This window comes from Aspergillus versicolor (assembly GCF_001890125.1).
Source record: "Aspergillus versicolor CBS 583.65 unplaced genomic scaffold ASPVEscaffold_1, whole genome shotgun sequence".
Classification (NCBI taxonomy): domain Eukaryota; kingdom Fungi; phylum Ascomycota; class Eurotiomycetes; order Eurotiales; family Aspergillaceae; genus Aspergillus; species Aspergillus versicolor.
Genome location: NW_024467524.1, coordinates 3,251,630 through 3,271,985, shown reverse-complemented (window position 1 = coordinate 3,271,985; position 20,356 = coordinate 3,251,630). Strand labels below are relative to the sequence as shown.

Here is a 20,356-nt window from a genome sequence, read left to right as displayed (position 1 = left end):
TTTTGATTCTGGAGAAAGCGGTTCAATTGGCCTCGACAGTATCATGCCCTGCAGAAAATAATATCACGTTGTACGAGTCCTACACCTGTACCTGGCTGCCATCCCTGCATCCTTCGCTGTGCCTCTGGACTGAGTCACTCATAGCGGGAGGCCGATCCCGGAGCCAAGAGACCACATGATCCCCGAGAATAACCGACCGAAGCCGGCCTTCTCTCATCCTCCATTTGATGCGTCTGTGCTACGGAGTACAGATCGCCCTCAGTCGAAGAGCAGGGCCTGCAGAATACCTTGGAAGACCTTAGTCTCTGGAAAGCCGAGTGGAAAGCCCTAATACGGCCCTAGCTATGGTGGACCCAAGCCATCCCAAGCTACCTTGCGCTTCATCAACAAGAGTAATCCGAGTGTTTACAATCTCAGACAGGCTATGGGCTGACTTGATAGATAGCTAAACTCTCACTCCTACACAAGCGCAGTCATCCGCAATTCAACACCCCCAAACCCAGTGACGCTCTCTCCATCAAACACCCCTTCAAACGTCACAAACCCAATATATGTTGCACCGCCCTCCCCATGCGCACCCTCGACAGCAAACTCCTGGTCCCCAACAACACTCCTAACAACCAGCTCTCCCCTCCCTTCAATTCCTACCCTCCACTCCTGCGGGTACTGAAACCCTGTCCGCGGCGACGTCCAAACCGCATCCCCGGTACCCACCTCAAACAAATCCACCGGAACAAGCTGGTGCCAGTTCTGCCCACGCGCACGGAGATTACTGCTGCGCGATATAAAGGGCGGATCGTAGCTATCGACCAGCGGTGCCCAGAGGATCAAGTCGCTATTGTCAAAGTAGAGGTTGAAGAACGTGGAGTTGCCGTCTCGGAGCTCTGCGGCGCCCCAGACACGGTCGTACCATGTCAGTGAGGCGGAAGGGTTAAGGTCGACTCTTTCGAGGGTGCTCGTGCTTGAGTCATTAGTAGGTGGGAATGATATACTTCCTGAGGTCTTGCTTGCGGAGAACGCCCAGTTGTACATGGTGTCGTTCACGTAGTTGTATGCGCCGGTGCCGCAGTAATAGAAAGCAGGGGATGTGGCATGGATTGTAACATCGAATTGGACATCCTTAGTGTTACTGCGGAGCTTCATGTCTATATTGTCTGGGGGAAGGCCGGAGAATTCGTATTCCTGAGTGATGAAATTGAAGCGTTCGAGGTTTGTGTCTGAAAAGGAGGCTGGGCGGAAGTAGGCACTGCGTTGGAGTGTGGTGAGGTCGAGCACGGAGGCTCCATATGCAGAGACGGACTGAGAGGCGAGAAGTCCCGAGGCGAGAAAATATTGAGAGCCATTGGATGCTGTGAGGAAGGAGGAGGCCCAGAAACCGGATATGGGAGCCTTGGTGTAGGGCAGAGTTTGGGAGGCAGAGATGTCGTAGAGTACGGGAATCCGAGGCTGCATTCAGGTCAGTCAGGGAAGGATTTTATCGGAAAATACAGGCTCATTATACGTCTACGATTGCTTGGGTATCGTCGGGGACGAAGTTGTAACCCAGAGATCGGGTGATATACAGAAGCAGGCACCAAAGTGTCAGATCCATTGGGAAGAGCAACGACAAGAGAAGACAAAGAGTTGGAAGATAAATTCCGGACCGCAGTAGAATAAGTAGGGGTTTTAAGGCATTTAAGACAGGGAATAACAGCGTCTTCTGCCTGCTCCGTCGCAACTCGTCTATAGGCAGCGTCAACACCAAACAGGAACCAAAGTGTTTGCCACCGGGTGTCACCCTACCCAAACTCAGTGTCCAATAAGAGAGTTGCCGGAATGTGTGTCACAGGCCTGATGCACTTTGCCCCTATTTTGTGCAGTTATTGTAGTACCATTCCCGGAATCGTATCACAAGCCCCGCTGGTTTTCTACCAGCTAATACTGTTGTTCTATAGAATATTCCGGATACTGCAACCCCGAGGGCGAGAGGGGCCTGATCATTCACTGCTGGGATGCTATAATGGCACTTCGTCCTGAATACAAAATATACGGCCTTTGTTCTCTTTGGTACTTTGAAATACCTATCAAGGTAGTCAGTATCGAAATGGACAGGATGCTTTACCATTCGACGATAAAAACATTAATGCTTATCTAGCTGTCTTCTTAATTGCTTTATATGCCAGCAATCAGAGCTTCTGACGGCAATTCCCGAGCCATAGATGTTATTACAAGGGATTTTAATGTGGACCAGTAGCCACTTAATGCATCTCAAGATAGGAGTTGTAGGCTGAACTCTATCCGGTCCCTAGCCCTAACTCAGGTGGACACCCACAGAGCTCTCCGAGTCTATAAGATCTCTTTACTAACTCTTTGCCATCGGAAGATTTTCATTAATAACCTCTGAAAAGTGTCCTGTATACCCTGATTTGACCAAAGGCACAAGACCTTATAATTTGAACTGCCCAGATGAACTCGGCCTTTTCTGCGCTCGTCGACCCTTGGCGCTTAATGCGTGCTCAAGTTTTCCCAAGAATGACCTGATTTGGTTTCCGTCTGATCCACTGGGAATATATAGCGCTTTGGTGAACAGGGGTAATGGTGGCTGGAACAAATACCATCGTGCGATGGGTCGCTAGAAATCGATGCCGTTGGCTATATTCAGTAATCGTGAAGAACCAGCATCCATTCACAAAGTGGAATGTCATTTAAGAGAGAAACTGGTATATTTTGGGCTTGTTCTATGCTATGTGGTGCAATGTACAGTCAATTATTTCTTTCCCTTCCCCTTTCCTTTCCCCTTCCCTTGCTTCTTATCCTTGCCAACTTTTGGGTCCTCGCGCTGCGACTTGCTCTTCTTCCTTCCAAGTCCCTCTTCCTGTCGCATCCGCGCGTCATCCAGCCGCTTCTTATCCTTGTTGCTCAGCTTCATCTTATCCTTTTTCCCAGGTCCATTCAGCTCTGTTGCGCCGTTCTTCTTCGCAACACGCTTCTCTTGCTCTGTCTCAAACCACGTCCGCTTGGGTCGCGACTTGATCTCAGCCTCGTGCTTGATCAGGTTCTCACCCTTGGTCACCTGCATTTCCGCTTGGGCCAGCTGCTTCTCTAGCTTCTCTTCCTCCAGAACCTCATCGATCTCCTCTTCCATGTCCGCTGCTTTCGCGGCCCAATCATCGGCAACAGCCGGTTCGACAACACGGCTGACAATCTTGGCGCCTTGTGATTTTCCGGCCTTGACTACCGCCTTGATGACCTTGCGGTCTGGCTCGGCAGCGATAGTGCATGCACGACCGGAACGGCCGGCACGGGCTGTTCGACCAACACGGTGGACGTAGATTTCATGGCTCTGAGGGGCTTCATAGTTGATGACTGTTTCGACACCCTTGATATCGAGACCACGAGAGGCCAGATCGGTGGCGAGGAGGAAATCCGCATCTCCGTCTCGGAAGCTCTCAACGCTTTTGATACGCTGCGAAGAAGTTAGTTAAATGTGGCATATTAGTAGACGTTAGTTAGACGACGACATACCTGTTCTTGGCTCATGCTACCATGAAGCTCGGCAGCCTTGAGTCCCAGCAACCCGAATACAATTCGCACCCGATGAGCCTCTTTCTTCTGTCGAAAGAAAACAATCACACGGCCGGTGTAGACCTGCTTACACAGGTGGACGAGGTAGCCTAGGCGCTTGTCCTCGCGGCCCGGTCGTAAACGCACGAATTCTTGGACAAGTGTTAGGGCGGTATTCTTCTTCGAGTCAACCATCAGCCGGACAGGGCGGTTTAAACCGACGCGAATCAGTTTGTCGACCGAGTCCGTCATGGTGGCGGAGAAGAGCATTGTCTGGCGGGACTTGGGGATTGTAGTCAGGATCTCGTTGAGCTCGTCTGCGAACCCGTCTTCGAGCATACGATCGGCTTCATCGAGAACCAGGATTTCCAGAGTGTCGACAGTGAAGCTTGCTGAGTTGCGCATGTGGTCGATGAAACGACCGGGTGTGGCGATGATGACGTCCGGGCGTTTCTTGAGGATGTTCTCCTGTTCGCGGAGACTGAAACCTCCGACAAGTTGGCAGAATGTGATGTCGGTGTATGTAGCGAGTTTCGTGGCGACGTTGTAACATTGCACGGCCAATTCACGGGTAGGCATGAGAATGGCAACGCGGCTAGTAGGAACCTTTCGGGGTCGGAAGAGAAGACGCTCGAGAATGGGGACAACGAAGGCAGCCGTCTTTCCTGAACCGGTCACGGCACTACCGACAATATCTTTGCCTAGCAAGGCGACGGGGATCGTCTTCTGTTGGATGGGCGTGGGATTCGTAAAGTTGACGGCTGCCAGTCCACGAAGAATAGGTCGCGAGAGGTTGAATTCCTGGAAAGATCTCTTGATTCCATCCTCTTTTGAGGTCTCGTTCGTCTTCTCTTCTGGTGCGAAGAAGGCTTTGCGTTTTGCCTCTTCCTCAGCGTCAACGTCGCTTTCGGCGTCCGACTCACCACCCGACATGTCATCCGGGTGGTTGACTGGTGTGGCAACGGAGTCATTGTCAGATGCAGCATCGTCGTCGTCATCATCATTACCACTCCCTTCTTCATCATCACCCTCACTCTCTTCGTCAGATCCTTCATTCCCCTCCGCTTCAGACTCCTCCGCCCCATCAGCACCCATACCAAACCCGTCTGTAGCAAGTAGCTCATCATCCTCAAAGTCAACAGACATAGCTCCGTCCTCTTCGTCCTCTTCTTCCGGCTCCTCCTCACTTTCCTCCTGCTTCTTCCCCTTCTTCTTCTCCTTTTCGGCCTTCTTCTCCCTCTTCTCCCTCCTCCTTGAGATAATATCGTCAATGTCAACCGCCTTTTTATCCCCCTTCTTCTCATTATCATCCCCGTTCGCACCCCACCCGTCGAAGCCCTCCACAACCTCATTTGTCACACCGCCGACATCAAACTCGAATTCAGAATCCAGAGCGCCGTCGTCCTCGCCAGCGCCTCTCTCTTCCCAGCCCTCCTCTTCTTCATCCTCATCTTCCGACTTATCCTCTTGCGCCACTGGCTTTTGTGAACCCTTCTTTCCTTTTTGTTGCTGTTGCTGCTCCTGCTTCTTCACCTTCTTATTCGTGCTCTTCGAAGCCGCACTCTCAGCACCCTCTCTCTTGCGCTTTTTCGTCGACGACAAAGCATCGTCATCTTTCTCTCCAGCGTCAATGGCATCAAACTGATCATTCTCGTCGTCCGATAACGTGAAAACGAAATCATCGTCTTTCGCGGCCGCCCGCTTTTTCGTGATGGGCGCCATTTCGATGCGAGGACCGGTGTCGGTGGTCTCGTAGGATAAGATCCAGTTAATCTGTACTTGAGGTAGGGTAATGATTCCAGGCTTCAAGAAAGCCTTTTTTTTTTATCCTCCTACCACCTGGTTTGGTTCCTGTGCACTGCGGCAGAAAATATCCTGTTTGGAAAAAAAAAGTTTCAAATGTAAGGCGGTATGGGGGATTATCTGGGCAGAAAGCGGCCGCCTTGAAGGTCCCGTCGATGCGGAAGGTTGGTTTGATCTGAATTCTGATTCGCTGATTTAACTTCAAGTTCCATCCGCCATTTGTACTACACACTTTTACTTGTCAACATGTCGACGGAGTATATCCTAGGTAGAAGGGAGAAAATAACGCGTTGATTCTGACGTTAAAACACAAATTTTCTGCAGAAGGTTTATTCAATATCCTTCTCTGCCGCTTCTCAGCATTAATATGCTCCGTCGATTTCATTCATTTTCCAAATCTCACTTCCACCGTGGTACACTTTTGAAATAACTTGGATATCCCATTTCGGAGCTGAAAACTGATTTCCTGGCGCTTGCTTTTGAGTTGCTATGGGTCCCATATTATTGCGTTAACTTCACCGATAGTGCGTACGAGGTAGGCAACATTAACCCTAGCTAGGTTAGGGATATTCAGAACAATAGGCTGGGGAACTCACAAATAGCCATTCTTGACTCGGATACCCCGGAGCAAACCCTGCTCCTCAAAACCAGCATATTCCTTGAGCCATCTCTTCACATTCGTGTGGTCGGTGGTTTCCTTATTATCCACGTAACATAGAGTGAAAATTAGCCGAGCCAGCTTGCGCCTGCCACCGCCATAATAACCGGAACGATCCTCACGCTTCGCCTCAAAACGGTACCCAGGCTTTGGCACGTAAGTAGAATCACAAACTTCAAGCAGCTTGTCTAGAAGACATCTACCAATGCCTAGTCTCTTGTGTCCATTTTTGACGTACAGTTCCAATTCTGCTGTAAACTGGTTTGCGAGGTGATGACGATCAAACTCTCTTGCGAGTGCATATCCAAGAATATTCTCGGTATCGGTGGATGCGCTACGGCGATCAATGGCGACGATAAAGGGCAGGTTAGCGTTGCGGGTATCTTCAACGCGCTGGCGGACCTCATCCTCATCAAGATCTTCGGTATTCGGGCTGTCAATTGAATTCCTGGCATACCAGTTGTAAATCTCTCTGAGTTGAGGAACGTCTTTTGGTTCAACAGGTCGAAGGTAAATGTTTGCTACCGGACTGGTTGGGGTGCGCGGAGGCTGGAGTTGTTGAGCCTCAAATCGACGCTTGCGTTCCACCTGCTTCCGGAGCTCTTGTTCCTCGAGTGCTTTTTTGTTCTGCAAGATGATATTGCAGCAATATCCCGCGGCTGATTCGTGCACGTGGCTCCATGATTCTTTATCCTCCGGATCCAGATGAACCGCATGGGTACGCATGTCTAGCATAAACATGGAGGTTTTGCCATCAGCATGTGCTGTACCATTGAAGAAAGCTTGGTGGAAGATATCCACAGTACTTGCGCACTCGATGGTATCCTCTAACCAGTTTTGGAACCGCTCATGGTAGATTTTCGCATCATGAATGGCAGGCGGACAGTACTCCCAATCCAGGATCACAGGATCATTCCAACGTGTCTCAACTACTTTCTTCCCTGTGATTAAATGGGTAGGCTGAGGCGCAAACTCGCGACTGGGGCTCTGAAGCTTAATTAGAATGTCTTTTTGCTTCGCAGTTGGCATGGGAGAAAGCATGATCTTTTCATCTTTGCCGTCTGGGACAACTGGATAGGCTGTGGCGCTCTTTTTGTACAATTCCTGGCACAGCTTCAATCGAGATTCCAGGTCGCGTTTGAGATCTTCTGGGTCTGTATCTCCTGGATCCTCTGTGGAAAACATTTGTGAATGTCCAGGAAGGTAACTAGAATCGGGTATGCCTTCCTGAGGTACCGTACGGATATCTGTTATCGCTCGATACTCTTTCGAGTGAATCTCCGTCCCAGGGCCCTCCCTACACCTAGAAAGCATTTCTGCGCCAGCTGACGGATCATTAGCGCGTCTGTGGGCATTCACCACTATCTGCTTTCGCAATCGCTCCAGCTCATTCGCCTCCTCCTCATACTGATTACTACGACGGTTTTCCTTCTGTGTGCTAGGGGTGGGTGTGAGCGTGCGTGTGAGCTGGTCAGACCGGTTGTCGTTCGCGAGACTGACACCTTTGTGAAAGCTTCTGGTAGGTGTTTCTGGAAACTCCGAGTCTTGTCTATCATTCGTGGCATAGGAGCCTTTTTGGCTTACGATCCCTCGAAGCGGCTCTGGTTTTGGACGCCGGGCCCAACAAGAGTTTTCGGCGCCATTGGATCTCCAGGTGCCTCGAGTTCGTGTGTTATTGGTCCTGCGCCTGTTGCGATTGGGAATAACAACCTCATCTGATCCGTTGCTTTGTGTCATTTTCACGGTCGTGTCCTGGGAATCTTCTGCCGTGCGTTAGCTTCTACTACACTTTCTCGCCGCGCTGCAAAGATTGGGTGGATACCAGGTAAAGTAACAGTTCTCAAGTTCGATGGTCTGCGCGGCGCCGAAGTTGAAGTTGAAGACGAAGACTTGCGGATGCTTTCTGAAGGAGGAGAAGGGGCGTGTGTCGTTGGAGGGAGGCGGACTCGTGGGATTGGTTTTTGGGCCTTTGACAGATTTTTATCAGCGTTCCGGGCCCCTATATCGCGTGCTCTCAATGCAATTTCTTCACTTGTTAGAGGAATACAGGGAGGGGGGCCAGGCTTCTGTGGAGCGGCGCGGGGATGAGGTGAAGAAGATCAGGAAGGAGCGCGAGTCTTGGGGAAGCCTAGGTGATTGCTGAAGGGCGGTTGAGGGGTTTTCTTCACCCCAGCGGCCGACCTCTCAATATTTCCAGAGGCGGGCTTCAGAGTCTCGACATCTGCTCTTTTGGGCTGTGACAAACGGGACTCTTGCTCAGGTGCGAGCATTCCGTCTGTCTCTGTGTCTACCCGCGCTGCATCTGAGTTGTAGTGAGGGGGCTTGTCTTGAAACGTTCCCTTGATAACATGGGCAGTCTTGATGATTTGGTTTTTTGGTGTAGACCTATATCTCTGAGAAGAATACTCGTTGGTGAAGAAGTGCTCTTCAGCAAACCTGATCTTGTCCCAAAGTCCGGGGCTATCGCGGCCCATATTATCTCCCATTGTCAATTCACTATAGCCAACTATAATGACCTGAAATATTGTCTGTTAGTGCCTAGCAAGAAGATATAATCACAGGTCAACCATGCCTTGGTATCTCAAGTGAAAGTAATCTGATATATTTCGGTGGGAAGGGATAGAAACGTAAATAGGCAAACAGAATAAAGAGTAAAGAAAGAGAAGCCCCAGAGGGCTCAGCTCACTTAAAAGAATGTTAGGTCAGGCGGATATTAGCTGCAGAAAAACAACTGTGAATGAACGCGAACTGTCTCCTCAAATGGGCTGCAAGAAAGTGCTACTTGGATATAGTGAAGTGAAATGGCGAGCGGGATACCTATTTTGAGTCAAACCCGGAGGAGGTATCATTACTACCAATTAAAGAACAAAAATTTAAACAACACATTAGATAATATGATAGACTGGTCTAGAATTGGCGGAAAATCTCTAGGTCTTGATTGCTTTACTTTTTGTGTTGGTACACGGTGCTATTGGGGAGCTTGATCTCGTCCACCATTGCCATGGAACGAATACATTTACATTTACCCTCCACAACCACCGCCAAGAACATATTTCGAGCCGACATCCTCTGTCAAGATGCTGTCCATATTGAGAAAAGCAAGGCTGAAGGATAAGGAGATGCGAATCCTGATGCTGTACGTCCATTCCTGCGCCGAAACCCTGACCAGTCAGTCGGCTTACAAGCAGCAGAGGTCTCGACAATGCGGGCAAGACGACCATCGTTAAACAGATTATGAACGAAGACGTCACAACAGTAAGCCCGACGCTGGGCTTCATAATCAAAACGATAGATTTTGACGGGTAAATCTTTAATCATCATTTTATGCAAACCAAAAGCTAAGTGTTTTGCAGGTACAGGTTAAATATCTGTAGGGACCGTGGCATGGATGTGGTGCCCACCCGCTAACAATTCGCCCAGGGGACGTCGGAGGCCAGAAAACACTACGATCATACTGGAAAAATTACTTTGAGAAGACAGACACTCTAGTCTGGGTCGTGGACGCCACCGATCGATTACGAGTCGACGACTGTCGTGATGAACTGGCAGGACTTCTGCTTGAAGAGGTACGCATATGGCCGCCCGGAAAAGTTTTGTCCGGATGTGTGCACCAGGCTGACCACGATTGAGTAGCGTTTGATGGGCGCAAGCCTTTTGGTTTTTCTCAACAAAACTGATGTAGAAGGGTGTATGTCTCAGGATGAAGTTAGGCAGGTAAGTTGACTTTTTTTTATCTGTATCTGGCTGTGTTTTGTAATTGCGCTTCCTTTTCTGACTTGTGTTGCAGAATCTCCGCTTAGATGCGATTAAGACTCATAAATGGACCATACTGCCTTGTAGCGCCATTACAGGAGCAAATCTGCGCGAGGGTCTCAACTGGGTTGTGCAAGATGCTAAGGACAGACTATTTCTCTACTGAGTAAGGTTCTTTATCGCGATTTTCGCATTCCTCTCCTTGGTAGTGGGGAGATTTACTTGTATGAAACATATATAATGAAGCTATGACCATTGGCGGGAAGAGAAACAAGAAACATTGTATTTCCTTCAAGCGTGAAGACTTCATCTGGGTGATTTTCCAGCGCAGTTTCGTTCTCGCAATCGCCATCTTCTGTGGGATGTAAATTTCCAGTCACACGGTCCTCTCATTCCAGATAAACCTACTGTGCCAATAATGATCGTAGCCATCTCGGCTACTGAAGTTCCTGCGATCTCGGCGGGGATGTTCGCCTGGGATCCATGGGTCCAAGTCACCGCCAAACAGGCCTTGATGATGATTAACTCGATCGGGAGAGGAACAGCGGAGAATTTGGCGTGGAATGCCGGCGCTTCTCTTTGTCAGGCGCGAATCATAATAATTCTTGATAATTGACATCCTCCAGAGCGGATTGTCGTCATCGTGCAAATCTCGCTCTCAGGTTTCGGCAGAGGCAAGCCGCGATTGTCTTCCCAGCTAACTCCACCGCACTGGCCGAGGCGGCAACGTAAACAGTCTACCGCGTGAAGAAAGATCAAAACAGCCGGGGGGAGACGCGGAACCAGGGTCTCTGCAAGCCTGGTTTGATGACGATGCAGAACTGTAGATAAAAACAAGAGCACCTAGGCTCTGCAGCAACCCGATCAGCCGACGGTGCGATGGAATCCCATCCCAGCAGACAGTGGGGCGTCGACAGCGACAGCTGAACTTCGGACTCAGGGCCTCAAGAAGGCGAGAAAAGGCGGAGAAAGCGTGACCACGACACGACAACTTGCGATCGTCATAATCGGAATCTCAGCCAGAAGAAACGATGCCTTAGAATCTGCCCACCACTCTTTCTCTTTCTTTGCCATCTTCGCTCCTTCGTATACCTTTCCTTTCCTTCCAGTTCCATCCCTCTATCCCTTCCACCACCTATCGCTCCCCACCTTGCATTCGCTATCTGTTTCTGCATCCCACGTAATTTCTCGGCCCGCATTGCAATCTTTTGACCGGGCTGGGATCTTTGCCTTTTCTCTCTTAGATACTTTCCCTTCTGAATTTTCTATATTTCTCGCTTTGATCACTCTTTATCTTTTCCGCCAGTCCCTTTGACCGGCCCGAGCGCGGCCATGACTTCGACTCCCGAGGCCGAAGGCAGCGAAGATGTGAACGACTTCCTCCAACGAATCAGAGAGCTTGGCGAAAAGCGCGACAAGGAAGACGAAGATCGCACAAAGAAACTGGAGGAAGAGATTCTGCAGGGCCGCAAGGAGAGACAGGCCCGGAGAGCTGGTAAATTTGCGACCTCCCTTCGCCCCCGAGTTTTGCCCGTCGAGTTGCGGGTGTCAGAATGCTGTCGGATAGGTCACTTACCCGTTTGAGGGTCTCCTATCCCCAGAAGCTGATTCTTTTCTCGATTTAATACAGAGCGAGCACGGTCAATATCGCCAACAAAAGACTCTTCTCCAATCCTCGACCCCGCCCGATTCAGCATGTCATCGTTGAGTCACAGAGCGATTGACCCTCCAGAACAGCTTGAGCCGACTACTCCCCGCACCCCCGTCCATGATACCCATAATGCGCCTACTTCGTTCAGAGACGAGACGCCAGCATCCATAGAGAATAGTCCCACGGGGCCGAGAACAGAAGCAAATGAGGCGGGAGTTTCTCCGAAAGCTTCTCCAGTGTTACGGAGCAGAGCCGGAACTTTATCCTGGCAACAGCGACCGAGTTCTCGGGATCTCAGCGGTAATCGCTTCTTATTTTCTACCTCGCCTTCGCGTGAGAACCGCGAGAGGGCCATGTCAAATGCATCTCCGACTGCTGAATTTGGGGTGGCACGCAAACCATTGGCATCTGTACCCACGCCTCAGGAACCATCTGTTTTACCCAAGACCGAGGAGGAGAGAGTTCCAAAACTGGATACGCCGGTTGATGAGCCAAATGCCGGACCGGTCTATGACGCCAAGGGTAAAGAATCTGAAACAGAAGAGCGTACAGATCTAGAGAAGGAGAGTGGTCATCCAGATACAACAGATGAACGATCACCGCCCCCGTCAAGGGCTAGCTCGAGTTTTGCGGACAGTAGCCGGGGGAATCGATACTCCAGCATATCATCCGTTTCGACAGCCACAGGTCTCGGGTCTCCGCTACCCTTATCTAACGCTCAGAAATTTGAACCACCCAAGGCTGATGGAAGTTTGGACGGCCAGACATCCCCAACATCGCCACGGAGGCTTTCGCCGGAGCGTTCGACCTCGCCAACCAAGGGTCTTGGGGGCTTCGTCCAGAGTGCTATGATGAGACGATCAGATAGCGTATCCAAGCGGTGGAGTGCTCAACTTCCGTCGGGAATTAACCGGGGTAGTTCCTTTGCCAGTAACCGCAATAGCTTTGCTGCGCCGAGTAACACCGATATCTCCACCACACCCAAACTGAGTCGTGAAGGCTCCTCGCCATCATCCCAGCGGCCTACATCAAGCCACAGCGAGGCGACAACAGTCGGTCAACCGAAAGACGACGAACGACCAACAACGCCTTCAGTTTCAGGGAGGAGTGAGAGTGCGAGCAGACCTCCTTTTGCTTTACATGCGAGGTCTAGTAGTACCATGAGCGTCGAAAGCCCCGTTGACTCCAACTCAAGGCCAACAACACCTGTTTCTAGGACAATGGACCCTAAGAGATGGAGCCCGACCAAATCTACCTGGCTGGAAAGTGCTTTGAATCTCCCTGACTCGCCAAGGCATAAAAGGCAGCCGTCACAACAAGCATCCTGGGGCAAAGAAAGGCAACCGAGAGGCAGTGTGGACTTGGGGCGTCGTGGCAGCTTCAAAGAAGTTACCCCAGTTGGCCTTCTGCGCACTGCGCCTCTCGGGGGCCACACTAAAAAACAAAGCCTCTCTGGGATCCCTGATGTCCTCAAATCTCAAGATTTTAGCCCGACCAAGGAGAAGGCGTCAAATAGCCCAAGCCCAACCAAGGAGGAGCCTTCCATAGACACAAAACCTCTTTCGACTGATACTTTCTCGCCAGTAAAGACGGAACCTATCTCACCGACCAAGACCGAGCCTACTTCGCCAACCAAGTCTGAGCCTGCCTCGCCAACTAAATCCAAGGAGGTTGAAATACCACCCGAGGTGCCTGAAGTAGCCGAGGAAAAGCCCGAGAAGCCCGATGAGAACATTGAGGAAAAGCCTGAGGGAAAGCCTGAGGAAAAACCCGAGGAGAAACCCAAGGATATTCCGAAACAAAAACCTGTGCCTCCAGCCTTATCACCGACCACCACGATCAGCACTGATGCGCCCCTGCCGTCCCCTCGTGCGCCCATTCGCGATCCATTGCTGAACCGACCGAAACCCCAATCACAAGTGGTTGATTTCAGGGCGAACCTTCGAAAGCGAGAAGTCGTTAAGGATCAGTCCTCAAATTCGGAGCCGGAGTTCAAAAATGTTTTTGGAAAGCTCAGGAAAGCAGAAACATCAAATTATGTTGCGCCAGATGAACTCAAAAACAACATCCTCCAAGGCAAGGCGGCTCTGAACAATACTGGCGGCCCGAAGAAGACACAGAGGGTTGATGAGTTCAAAGAAAGTATTCTCAAGCAGAAAGAAGCTATGAAGTTGAACGGAGGCTCTGTGCGACGGAATACACTCGAACAAGGCGATGCTCCCACGCAAGCAGTTCCCGAGGCCATCATGAAGCGTCGGCATCTGACCAAATCCAGCATCGACAGACCTGATCTCTCGGCTCTTGGGCTTCCGTCCCCTGCAAAAGAAAGCGCAGCACCAGACCGCAGCCCAACACCCGACCGTACGTATATCCGGGAACCTTCAATTGATCCATTCAACGACAAGGGGCATATCGTGGTGCCTGAGCCTGTGCAAAGCTCTCGTGATGAGCCCAAGCCAGACTCCGACGGCGTTCCAACGGGGACGTCAACCCCGATTGCATCCAATACCGAGCCAAACGATAAGCGAGATGATGAGGTTGAAGGAAGCAAATCTGGGACTGACTTGCCAAATGTCGACTCGGTCAAAGCGCAAGAGACACCAGTAGCAGAGGCCTCTGAACCGGTGCGTTCTCTACCACCGGCAAATGCCACGCGAAGTGCGCTCCCTGTTAAGGATGACGTCGTTGCTAAAGGTAGCCTCGCAGGCCGAATAAACCCTGCTCTGGCAGGTCTCTTATCGCGTGGCCCGCCTGCTGCGTCCGACGGGCCAAGAAAGACATTGCCTGTATCCGTCTCAGGAGAAAGCACCTCGGACTCCCAAAACGCGACCTCTGCACCCACGCTCACACATGCAACGAAAAGCCGTGCAAGAGGCCCGAAGAGGCGCCCCCCTAAGGTTGTCGCTACCCCGACAGATGCGAGTTCAGGCGCAAGAGACCCGAGCACCTCACCGCAGACCATCCAGTCGTCGTTTGAGGTAGATACGCCACCCACGAGCTTCACGATCGAACAACCCTTGGCTCACACAGGAAGCTGGCCTCTTCCTGACCAAGGTATCAATTCGGAAGATGTTTCAGAAACCCCCTCCCAGTTCTCTCCGCCCGTAACGAGTGTCCCAGAGAAGTCCAGAGACAGCTTGCCACCGGTGCCCGAGAAGGACACGAGCGCTAACCCGATCCCTTCTACGCCGTCACAGAAACCGTTGACTTTGGAGCGGCGAGTCTACGAGGGTGAAGAAAAGTCTCCCTCTAGGTCTGCCTTCAGTCCGTCGCTTCCGGCCAGCTCGCCACCAAGTGCTCGTAGCAACCAGCCACGGACCTCGTTCGCTCATTATTCCTCCCCGTTTCCGTCACCATTAAGGACAAGCTATAGGGAAAACCAATCCTATCCCTCTCCACGTCTGCCTGGCTCTCAGAGCTTTGCGAACCAGTCAAGAGACTCATCACCATTCCGAAAATCTTTACCATCCCCCCCTGTTCCCCCCAAGGGTCCGTACTCCTCTACAGACCAGATGTCGTCCCCAAGATCGTCTGCCTCATTAGTTCCACAAGCCGATGAGTCCCTTGAAGCTATCTCCAATTTCTTCAAGACACTTCCACGCTCTAGTGATCGTGTCAACATTGATCCCCAGTTAATGTTGACGGATAAAAACGACGGCCTAGGAGTTCGAACGTTGAAAAAACAGATATGGGAGATCACGGGCGAAGGCAATAAACAGGATCTTCCAGTTAATCAAGAGTACATTCTCTATGAAGGAGCAATGTACTTGTGCGTCCATTCATTTGAGGAGGATGATGGCAATACACGATCCGAAGTCCAGCTTTGGTGTGGTGATGATGTCTGGGGCGGAGCAGTAGATAGTGCTCTACCCTTCGCCCGAAAGGTTGCCCGTGAGAATGGCTGTAAGCTGGAGATCGTCAGCCAAGGAAAGGAGCCCGCTCGATTTATCCAGGCCCTTGGTGGGATTCTTATCACGCGGCGTGGCTCCAGTTCCCGCTCTAGCTCCTCGGCCATCTTTATGCTTTGCGGACGCAAGCATCTTGGACAGATGGTGTTTGATGAGGTTGATTTCACACCGCGCAACTTGTGTACTGGCTATCCGTATGTACTATCCGCCATGTTTGGTAAAGTCTTCTTGTGGAGAGGGAAAGGAAGCTCTGCCGAGGAGATTGGCGCCGCTCGCTTGATCGGCATGGATCTTGGGTTGACGGGAGAATTTGAAGAAGTCACGGAGGGAGAAGAGCCTAGCAGCTTCTACGAGGTCTTCCCTCAAAATAAGGAAACAGGAGAGTATATGCAATCCGATGATTGGCTATTGAAACCGGCCCATGACCATTTCCGCCACCGTTTACTCCGTGTGGACCACGAGCTTGGCCAGCGATCATTTTGGATTCGACGTCCAGGTTCATCGTCTCCAGTGGTTCGTCCAAATGACACTGTCCAGGAGGTCGAACCATTCTCCGAAAAAGACATTTCACCAAAAGGCATCTACATTCTTGACACTTTCTTCGAAATCTACGTGATCGTGGGTGACCAAGCCTCCAACAGACCAGCCGAGTTTGCATCAGCCGTGGCCTTTGCGGCCGAATATGGTGTCCTAGCTGCCTCACTTCAAGATCGACCTTTTATTCCCAAGAGCTTTATCTCCCTAGGCGGAACCCCCGAGGCTTGTCGCAGCGCGTTTCGTAAGTGCGCCAGACGCCCACTACAACAACAGCCGCAGGTATTCCCTTTGAATGCGGCTATTGACGCCATCCGATCCTAAAAAAAGAATGGCTTTCGTTTGAGTTTGCCCGGCTAGGTTAGCATTTTTCCTGTTTATACTTTCCCCCCCAAGTTGTTAAGGTTTCCTACACCGACCATGTTTGGTCAATTATTGACCATTGAATGGAGCGGGGGAGCATTTTTTTATGGAGCCTGGCCTGGAAAACCAAGGCTATCATGGACATTTTGCGTTTATGAGGTCATTTATTTGCATCTGCTTTTTTTTGGGCACCTTTGCCGGGTCAGTTAGTCTGGGTTGACTGTTTGGGTGCATGGGTAGACAGTTCTACGGCATGGAGCAGGCGGGTTTTTGAAATTAACAATTGAAATGTCACAAATACAATTTTCATATTTAATTTAAGATCAATTCGAACTACGCGTAGGTCCATAAAGGCATTGTATTGTTAAGAGGCTTTGAGAACTGCCAAGCTACTTATCCTGTAGTCTTGCCCTAAAGCACCCGTACTAGTTATTAGAGCCCTACTTCAGACTTTACTGCATGGTCATGCCCATGACCACGTTCTGAAAATATCAAAAGAGTATTATAAATTAATTAAGTTATTTCGGAACCCAAAGCTGAAACTCAAAAATATACATGTATAGTACACAGAACCAATTCCAATCAAAAGCCAAACAAATTCTTATCCTCATCATACCCCCAATCTTTCAAAGCGGGCAGCGCAGCCTTCTGAATCATCGTCGGTGGTCCACAAAGCAACGCAACAGACTTCTTTCCAGGCTCAAAAGCATACTGCTTGATTATTTCCTCGTTAACATGCCCCTTAAGCCCCTTCCACTCATCACTCGGATGCGAGAGAACATGGGTAATCTCGAACTGATTCCGATGCTCCGTCGCGAACCTCTCCAAATTCTCACGCAGGAGAATGTCCGACTCAGATTTATTGGCATATATCGCCCGGATCTTCGTCTTATCGCTCGGCACCCTCTCCAGGATGCGCGCTATAACCTGATATCCAGGCGTCACGCCCGAGCCACCTAGAATGAAACTCACCTTGTCGAAGTTGTATTCCTTATCGTCAACGGCAAAGCGCCCGTTATCCAAATATCTGATCGCACCGGAGGGACCCTTCACTTCGATTTCTTCGCCTTCGCGCACACAGTCTAGGATATTGCTCATCGTGCCGCCTGGTTGGTCCTCATCTGGTAGGTACGTCTTCACGACAAGGTCAAAAGTGCCATCATCTTCGTTGTCGAGGACTGGTCTTATGGGCGTGTAAGGGCGCATGACGAGGCGATCTTCGAAGTGGAAGCCAACCTGGACGTGTTGGCCTGTTTGGAGACCGAGAGCTTTGGCTGGGGGCGGGAGGGTGAAGGTATAACGCTGGGTATCTGATGAGAGGCGGTGCTTTTTGTGAAGTTTTGCTTGAGTCCATCTGATGTTTTCTATATTAGAGTACTATATTTCTTTCCCTTTGGGGAAAAGGGGCGACGAACTTGGTTTTGCTCAAGGCAAAATCGTGGTTTATGTCTCCCTGGCTGGACTTCTCTGAGGCCTTTTGTTCAGCATCTTTTTCCATATGGGCCATTGCCTTCTGAGTTACTTTGCCGATTATACACTCTGTACTTTATTGTTAGCTGTTGGGCTATTAATGATTCAGAGAGAGCTGTTGTCTCACCTTTCAACTTGGACTGCGCAAAGTCGTCATGGATACTCTCAAACTCCTCAGTTGTATCCATATGGACCGCCCCAGCATGTCCCATGACAGGGCCTCTCCCGCCAGGATGCCAGCTCAGAACACTAGTCACATCGTATACATTACCATTGATAACAATCCAGCAGTCATCCGGTGAGTTATGCTTTTCAATTTCCTGCCGTGTGAACTCCTTCTCAGGGGTGGCCGCTTTACGTTTGATGTCTTTAATCTGCTCTTCCGTGGACTGCCTCATCCAGCCGTTCATGCCGTTACCAGCATCGACAGGATGGCGGAAGAGGAGGTATGCTTCGGTATCTGTTTCTTCAATTTCTGGGCGGACTTGGTACCAGCAATTGTTCATCATTCTGTTTATATTAGTAGAGTTGACTTGCTTATCGAACGGTTGAGGGGAACTTTACCCAGTGATGTTCCAAACTGGCTTTGGTGGCTGCGTGTTCTTATGCTCATCCATTGCACGGACGATTATACTGGGTGCGCGGATGAGTTTGCTCAAGTCTAAGTCGATGTGCCAGTGCAGCCAAGTCCAGAATTTCTTGCTGTGTCGGAATGGAGCATCAGGGTACTGCCATATTATTAGCTACCCATCCACAATAAGAGTGAAGGATGGCATACCTTGCGAATACAATAAAGCCAAGTATCGCCGCCATCCAAACTAATCTCCACCCGCGCGATTTCATTCCCGCTGCCGTTGTACGCAAGTCCCTCGATGCGATATGTCTCTCCCTTCTTCACATCAGCCAAGTTTATCTTTTCCCCTTGAGCAGGCCGCACGATGGCCGAGTTTAGCATTTGCTTGTTGCATATCGTACTTGGATGGTGGAACATCGTTTGAGCGACATCGGACTCAACGTCCGTAACAAAGGTGGGAAGTTGCCGGTTATCGTAAATATGGTAGAAGGTGTCATTCTCCTTCTCTGTGATCCAGACCTTCGACAGCCATTTGACAGAACGTGCGCCTACCCAGCCAGGAAGTATCAGGCGAAGCGGGTAGCCGTGGTCCGGAGGAATGGGGCGATCATTCATCTCGTAGGCAAGCAGGACATCGTTGGTGGCATCCATGGCATATTCGAGCGGTATGCAAGTCTCATACTTGCCTTCACTTAAATCATCAGCACCGACAAAGTTCACCCAGAAGAATTTCTCGGGGTTCTCGTCTATCAGTCGTGCAGTGTCTGCGGCTAGGAGGACATCACGCAATAACGCTCCCCTCCAGTAGGCGCAGCCAGAAGCAGCAATAGTGAAATTGAATGCGCGAGTCTTCCTGATCATGTTAAGCTCCTTTCGGCGACTCCCATCACAAGCCAAAAAGACGGGGATATTGATACTTTCGAACTGAGTTTTCAGGTCATTCATCCTCAAGGACAATTTCTTCCCGGCCACTACCTCGAGCTTATGAATCTCCCATAATAAGTGCGGCACCGCACCGTGGTTACGCACGTAATGAATGGATGAGGGCGTAATGAGACCACCATCAAAGAGAGTGGAAAGCTCGGCCTCCGCATTCATGGGATGCTTTCCCGTCAGCCGAATCAGTGCATCACTGCGCGGGATCCAGCTGTCTGGAGAGAACTGATCTGCCTCGTCAATTTGCGCTGGAAGCTGCTCATCCTTGTCCTTGTACGGAGAGAAACCCTTCCCATCATTTCTTCGCATTGACGACCGATATTGTTGCTCGTATTTGAGGCAATCGAGGAGCGCTTTCTCTTCTGTTGAGAGCTTTGACTGTCCCTCTTCCTCTTTCTCGCCCTCCTGTTTCCTTTTGTCTGCCTCTTTCTTATCCTTTTGAGCGGCGTCGTTTCGCGCGTCTTCTTCCGATTTCTGCTTTTCCCTCTCTTTCTCCTCCGCCTCTTCCTTCTCCTTCCGCTTCTGGTTCACCGGCCACGGCTGCGCATACTTGATGAATGATTCTGTTGTATGTAGCACATACCGCCAAAACTTTGGGTGCAAGTCTGGTCTCGCCAGGTGAAAGTCCTATAACTCATTACCTTCCCATCCTCACTACCCCATGGCCCACCAATTCAGTATATGTAGGTTAGAAGTTACTTACAGTCTGCTTCGTCATCACATCGCGAATAGTAACCAAGCCACCCTCCTTAACTTTCTGTCGCAGCTCATTGAGCCTCTCTATCGCAATATCCTCAAGCTCATGCAATGCCTCGTCACCGCGATTGGTTACGCCCATACGCCGGGCATCGCGGTTGCGGATGCCGACGCGGTGGCTGTGGGTTTGGGCCCAGTCCGGCTCAGACAAGATTTCGAGGGAGGATGCTCCCTGGGGCTTTGAAGGTGCCATTTTTGCGTATTATTTATTTTCATTGGTAGTGATAAATTAGCAGATAGGAATGGCTTCATTGTCGTTGGTTTCTCTATATACGATGGCATGATGTCATCCGTGGTTAATTGTGGGCACGCCTATTACCAGATCCTTGGGTCCAGATATCTTGATCAGGGTTTCCAGAAGCAGGAATTAGAGCTACGCTTTCTCCGCGGACGAGTTGACAGAGAGG

At 50.4% G+C, this 20,356-nt stretch overlaps 6 protein-coding genes across 6 annotated transcripts; 2 read left to right on the top strand and 4 right to left on the bottom strand.

The window, feature by feature from the left end:
- Nucleotides 1-438: 438 nt before the first annotated feature.
- On the bottom strand, nt 439-1,807 carry ASPVEDRAFT_266974 (uncharacterized protein). Its single transcript, XM_040809937.1, has 2 exons — nt 1,783-1,807; nt 439-1,722 (listed from the first exon to the last, which is right to left on the bottom strand). Exon 2 carries the CDS (start codon nt 1,450-1,452, stop codon nt 460-462), a length of 993 nt encoding a protein of 330 aa, XP_040662802.1. The 5' UTR covers nt 1,453-1,722; nt 1,783-1,807; the 3' UTR covers nt 439-459.
- Nucleotides 1,808-2,691: 884 nt separating this feature from the next.
- On the bottom strand, nt 2,692-5,400 carry drs1 (putative ATP-dependent RNA helicase DRS1). Its single transcript, XM_040808905.1, has 2 exons — nt 3,505-5,400; nt 2,692-3,445 (listed from the first exon to the last, which is right to left on the bottom strand). Exons 1-2 carry the CDS (start codon nt 5,263-5,265, stop codon nt 2,747-2,749), a joined length of 2,460 nt encoding a protein of 819 aa, XP_040662801.1. The 5' UTR covers nt 5,266-5,400; the 3' UTR covers nt 2,692-2,746.
- Nucleotides 5,401-5,621: 221 nt separating this feature from the next.
- ASPVEDRAFT_146441 (GNAT family N-acetyltransferase) lies at nt 5,622-8,206 on the bottom strand. Its single transcript, XM_040808093.1, has 2 exons — nt 5,943-8,206; nt 5,622-5,897 (listed from the first exon to the last, which is right to left on the bottom strand). Exons 1-2 carry the CDS (start codon nt 7,739-7,741, stop codon nt 5,834-5,836), a joined length of 1,863 nt encoding a protein of 620 aa, XP_040662800.1. The 5' UTR covers nt 7,742-8,206; the 3' UTR covers nt 5,622-5,833.
- An 825-nt stretch (nt 8,207-9,031) lies between these two features.
- ASPVEDRAFT_266799 (ADP-ribosylation factor-like protein 2) lies at nt 9,032-10,049 on the top strand. The gene is made up of 6 exons (XM_040809936.1): nt 9,032-9,140; nt 9,196-9,306; nt 9,358-9,374; nt 9,425-9,570; nt 9,638-9,718; nt 9,792-10,049. The coding sequence occupies exons 1-6, from the start codon at nt 9,082-9,084 to the stop codon at nt 9,921-9,923; spliced, it is 546 nt and encodes a 181-aa protein (XP_040662799.1). The 5' UTR covers nt 9,032-9,081; the 3' UTR covers nt 9,924-10,049.
- Nucleotides 10,050-11,089: 1,040 nt separating this feature from the next.
- ASPVEDRAFT_118902 (putative gelsolin repeat protein) lies at nt 11,090-16,174 on the top strand (the record flags this gene model as incomplete). The annotated part of the gene is made up of 3 exons (XM_040805649.1): nt 11,090-11,252; nt 11,388-13,078; nt 13,196-16,174. The coding sequence occupies 3 exons, from the start codon at nt 11,090-11,092 to the stop codon at nt 16,172-16,174; spliced, it is 4,833 nt and encodes a 1,610-aa protein (XP_040662798.1).
- Nucleotides 16,175-16,795: 621 nt separating this feature from the next.
- Nucleotides 16,796-20,142, bottom strand: ASPVEDRAFT_119700 (putative nitrate reductase; the record flags this gene model as incomplete). Its single annotated transcript, XM_040805727.1, has 6 exons — nt 16,796-17,567; nt 17,629-17,752; nt 17,811-18,193; nt 18,248-18,411; nt 18,462-19,820; nt 19,897-20,142. The coding sequence occupies 6 exons, from the start codon at nt 20,140-20,142 to the stop codon at nt 16,796-16,798; spliced, it is 3,048 nt and encodes a 1,015-aa protein (XP_040662797.1).
- Between the last annotated feature and the right edge of the window lie 214 nt (nt 20,143-20,356).

Excerpts from the sequence above, each read along its gene's own strand:
- ASPVEDRAFT_266974 (XM_040809937.1), bottom strand. The coding sequence starts at position 1,452 with ATGCAGCCTCGGATTCCCGTACTCTACGACATCTCTGCCTCCCAAACT.
- drs1 (XM_040808905.1), bottom strand. The coding sequence starts at position 5,265 with ATGGCGCCCATCACGAAAAAGCGGGCGGCCGCGAAAGACGATGATTTC. Across the intron at positions 3,446-3,504 it reads GTAGCATGAGCCAAGAACAG|CGTATCAAAAGCGTTGAGAG; the intron begins GTATGTCGTCGT and ends ACTTCTTCGCAG.
- ASPVEDRAFT_146441 (XM_040808093.1), bottom strand. The coding sequence starts at position 7,741 with ATGACACAAAGCAACGGATCAGATGAGGTTGTTATTCCCAATCGCAAC. Across the intron at positions 5,898-5,942 it reads CGAGTCAAGAATGGCTATTT|GGTTAATGTTGCCTACCTCG; the intron begins GTGAGTTCCCCA and ends TAACCTAGCTAG.
- ASPVEDRAFT_266799 (XM_040809936.1), top strand. The coding sequence starts at position 9,082 with ATGCTGTCCATATTGAGAAAAGCAAGGCTGAAGGATAAGGAGATGCGA. Across the intron at positions 9,141-9,195 it reads GAGATGCGAATCCTGATGCT|AGGTCTCGACAATGCGGGCA; the intron begins GTACGTCCATTC and ends TACAAGCAGCAG. Across the intron at positions 9,719-9,791 it reads CTCAGGATGAAGTTAGGCAG|AATCTCCGCTTAGATGCGAT; the intron begins GTAAGTTGACTT and ends CTTGTGTTGCAG.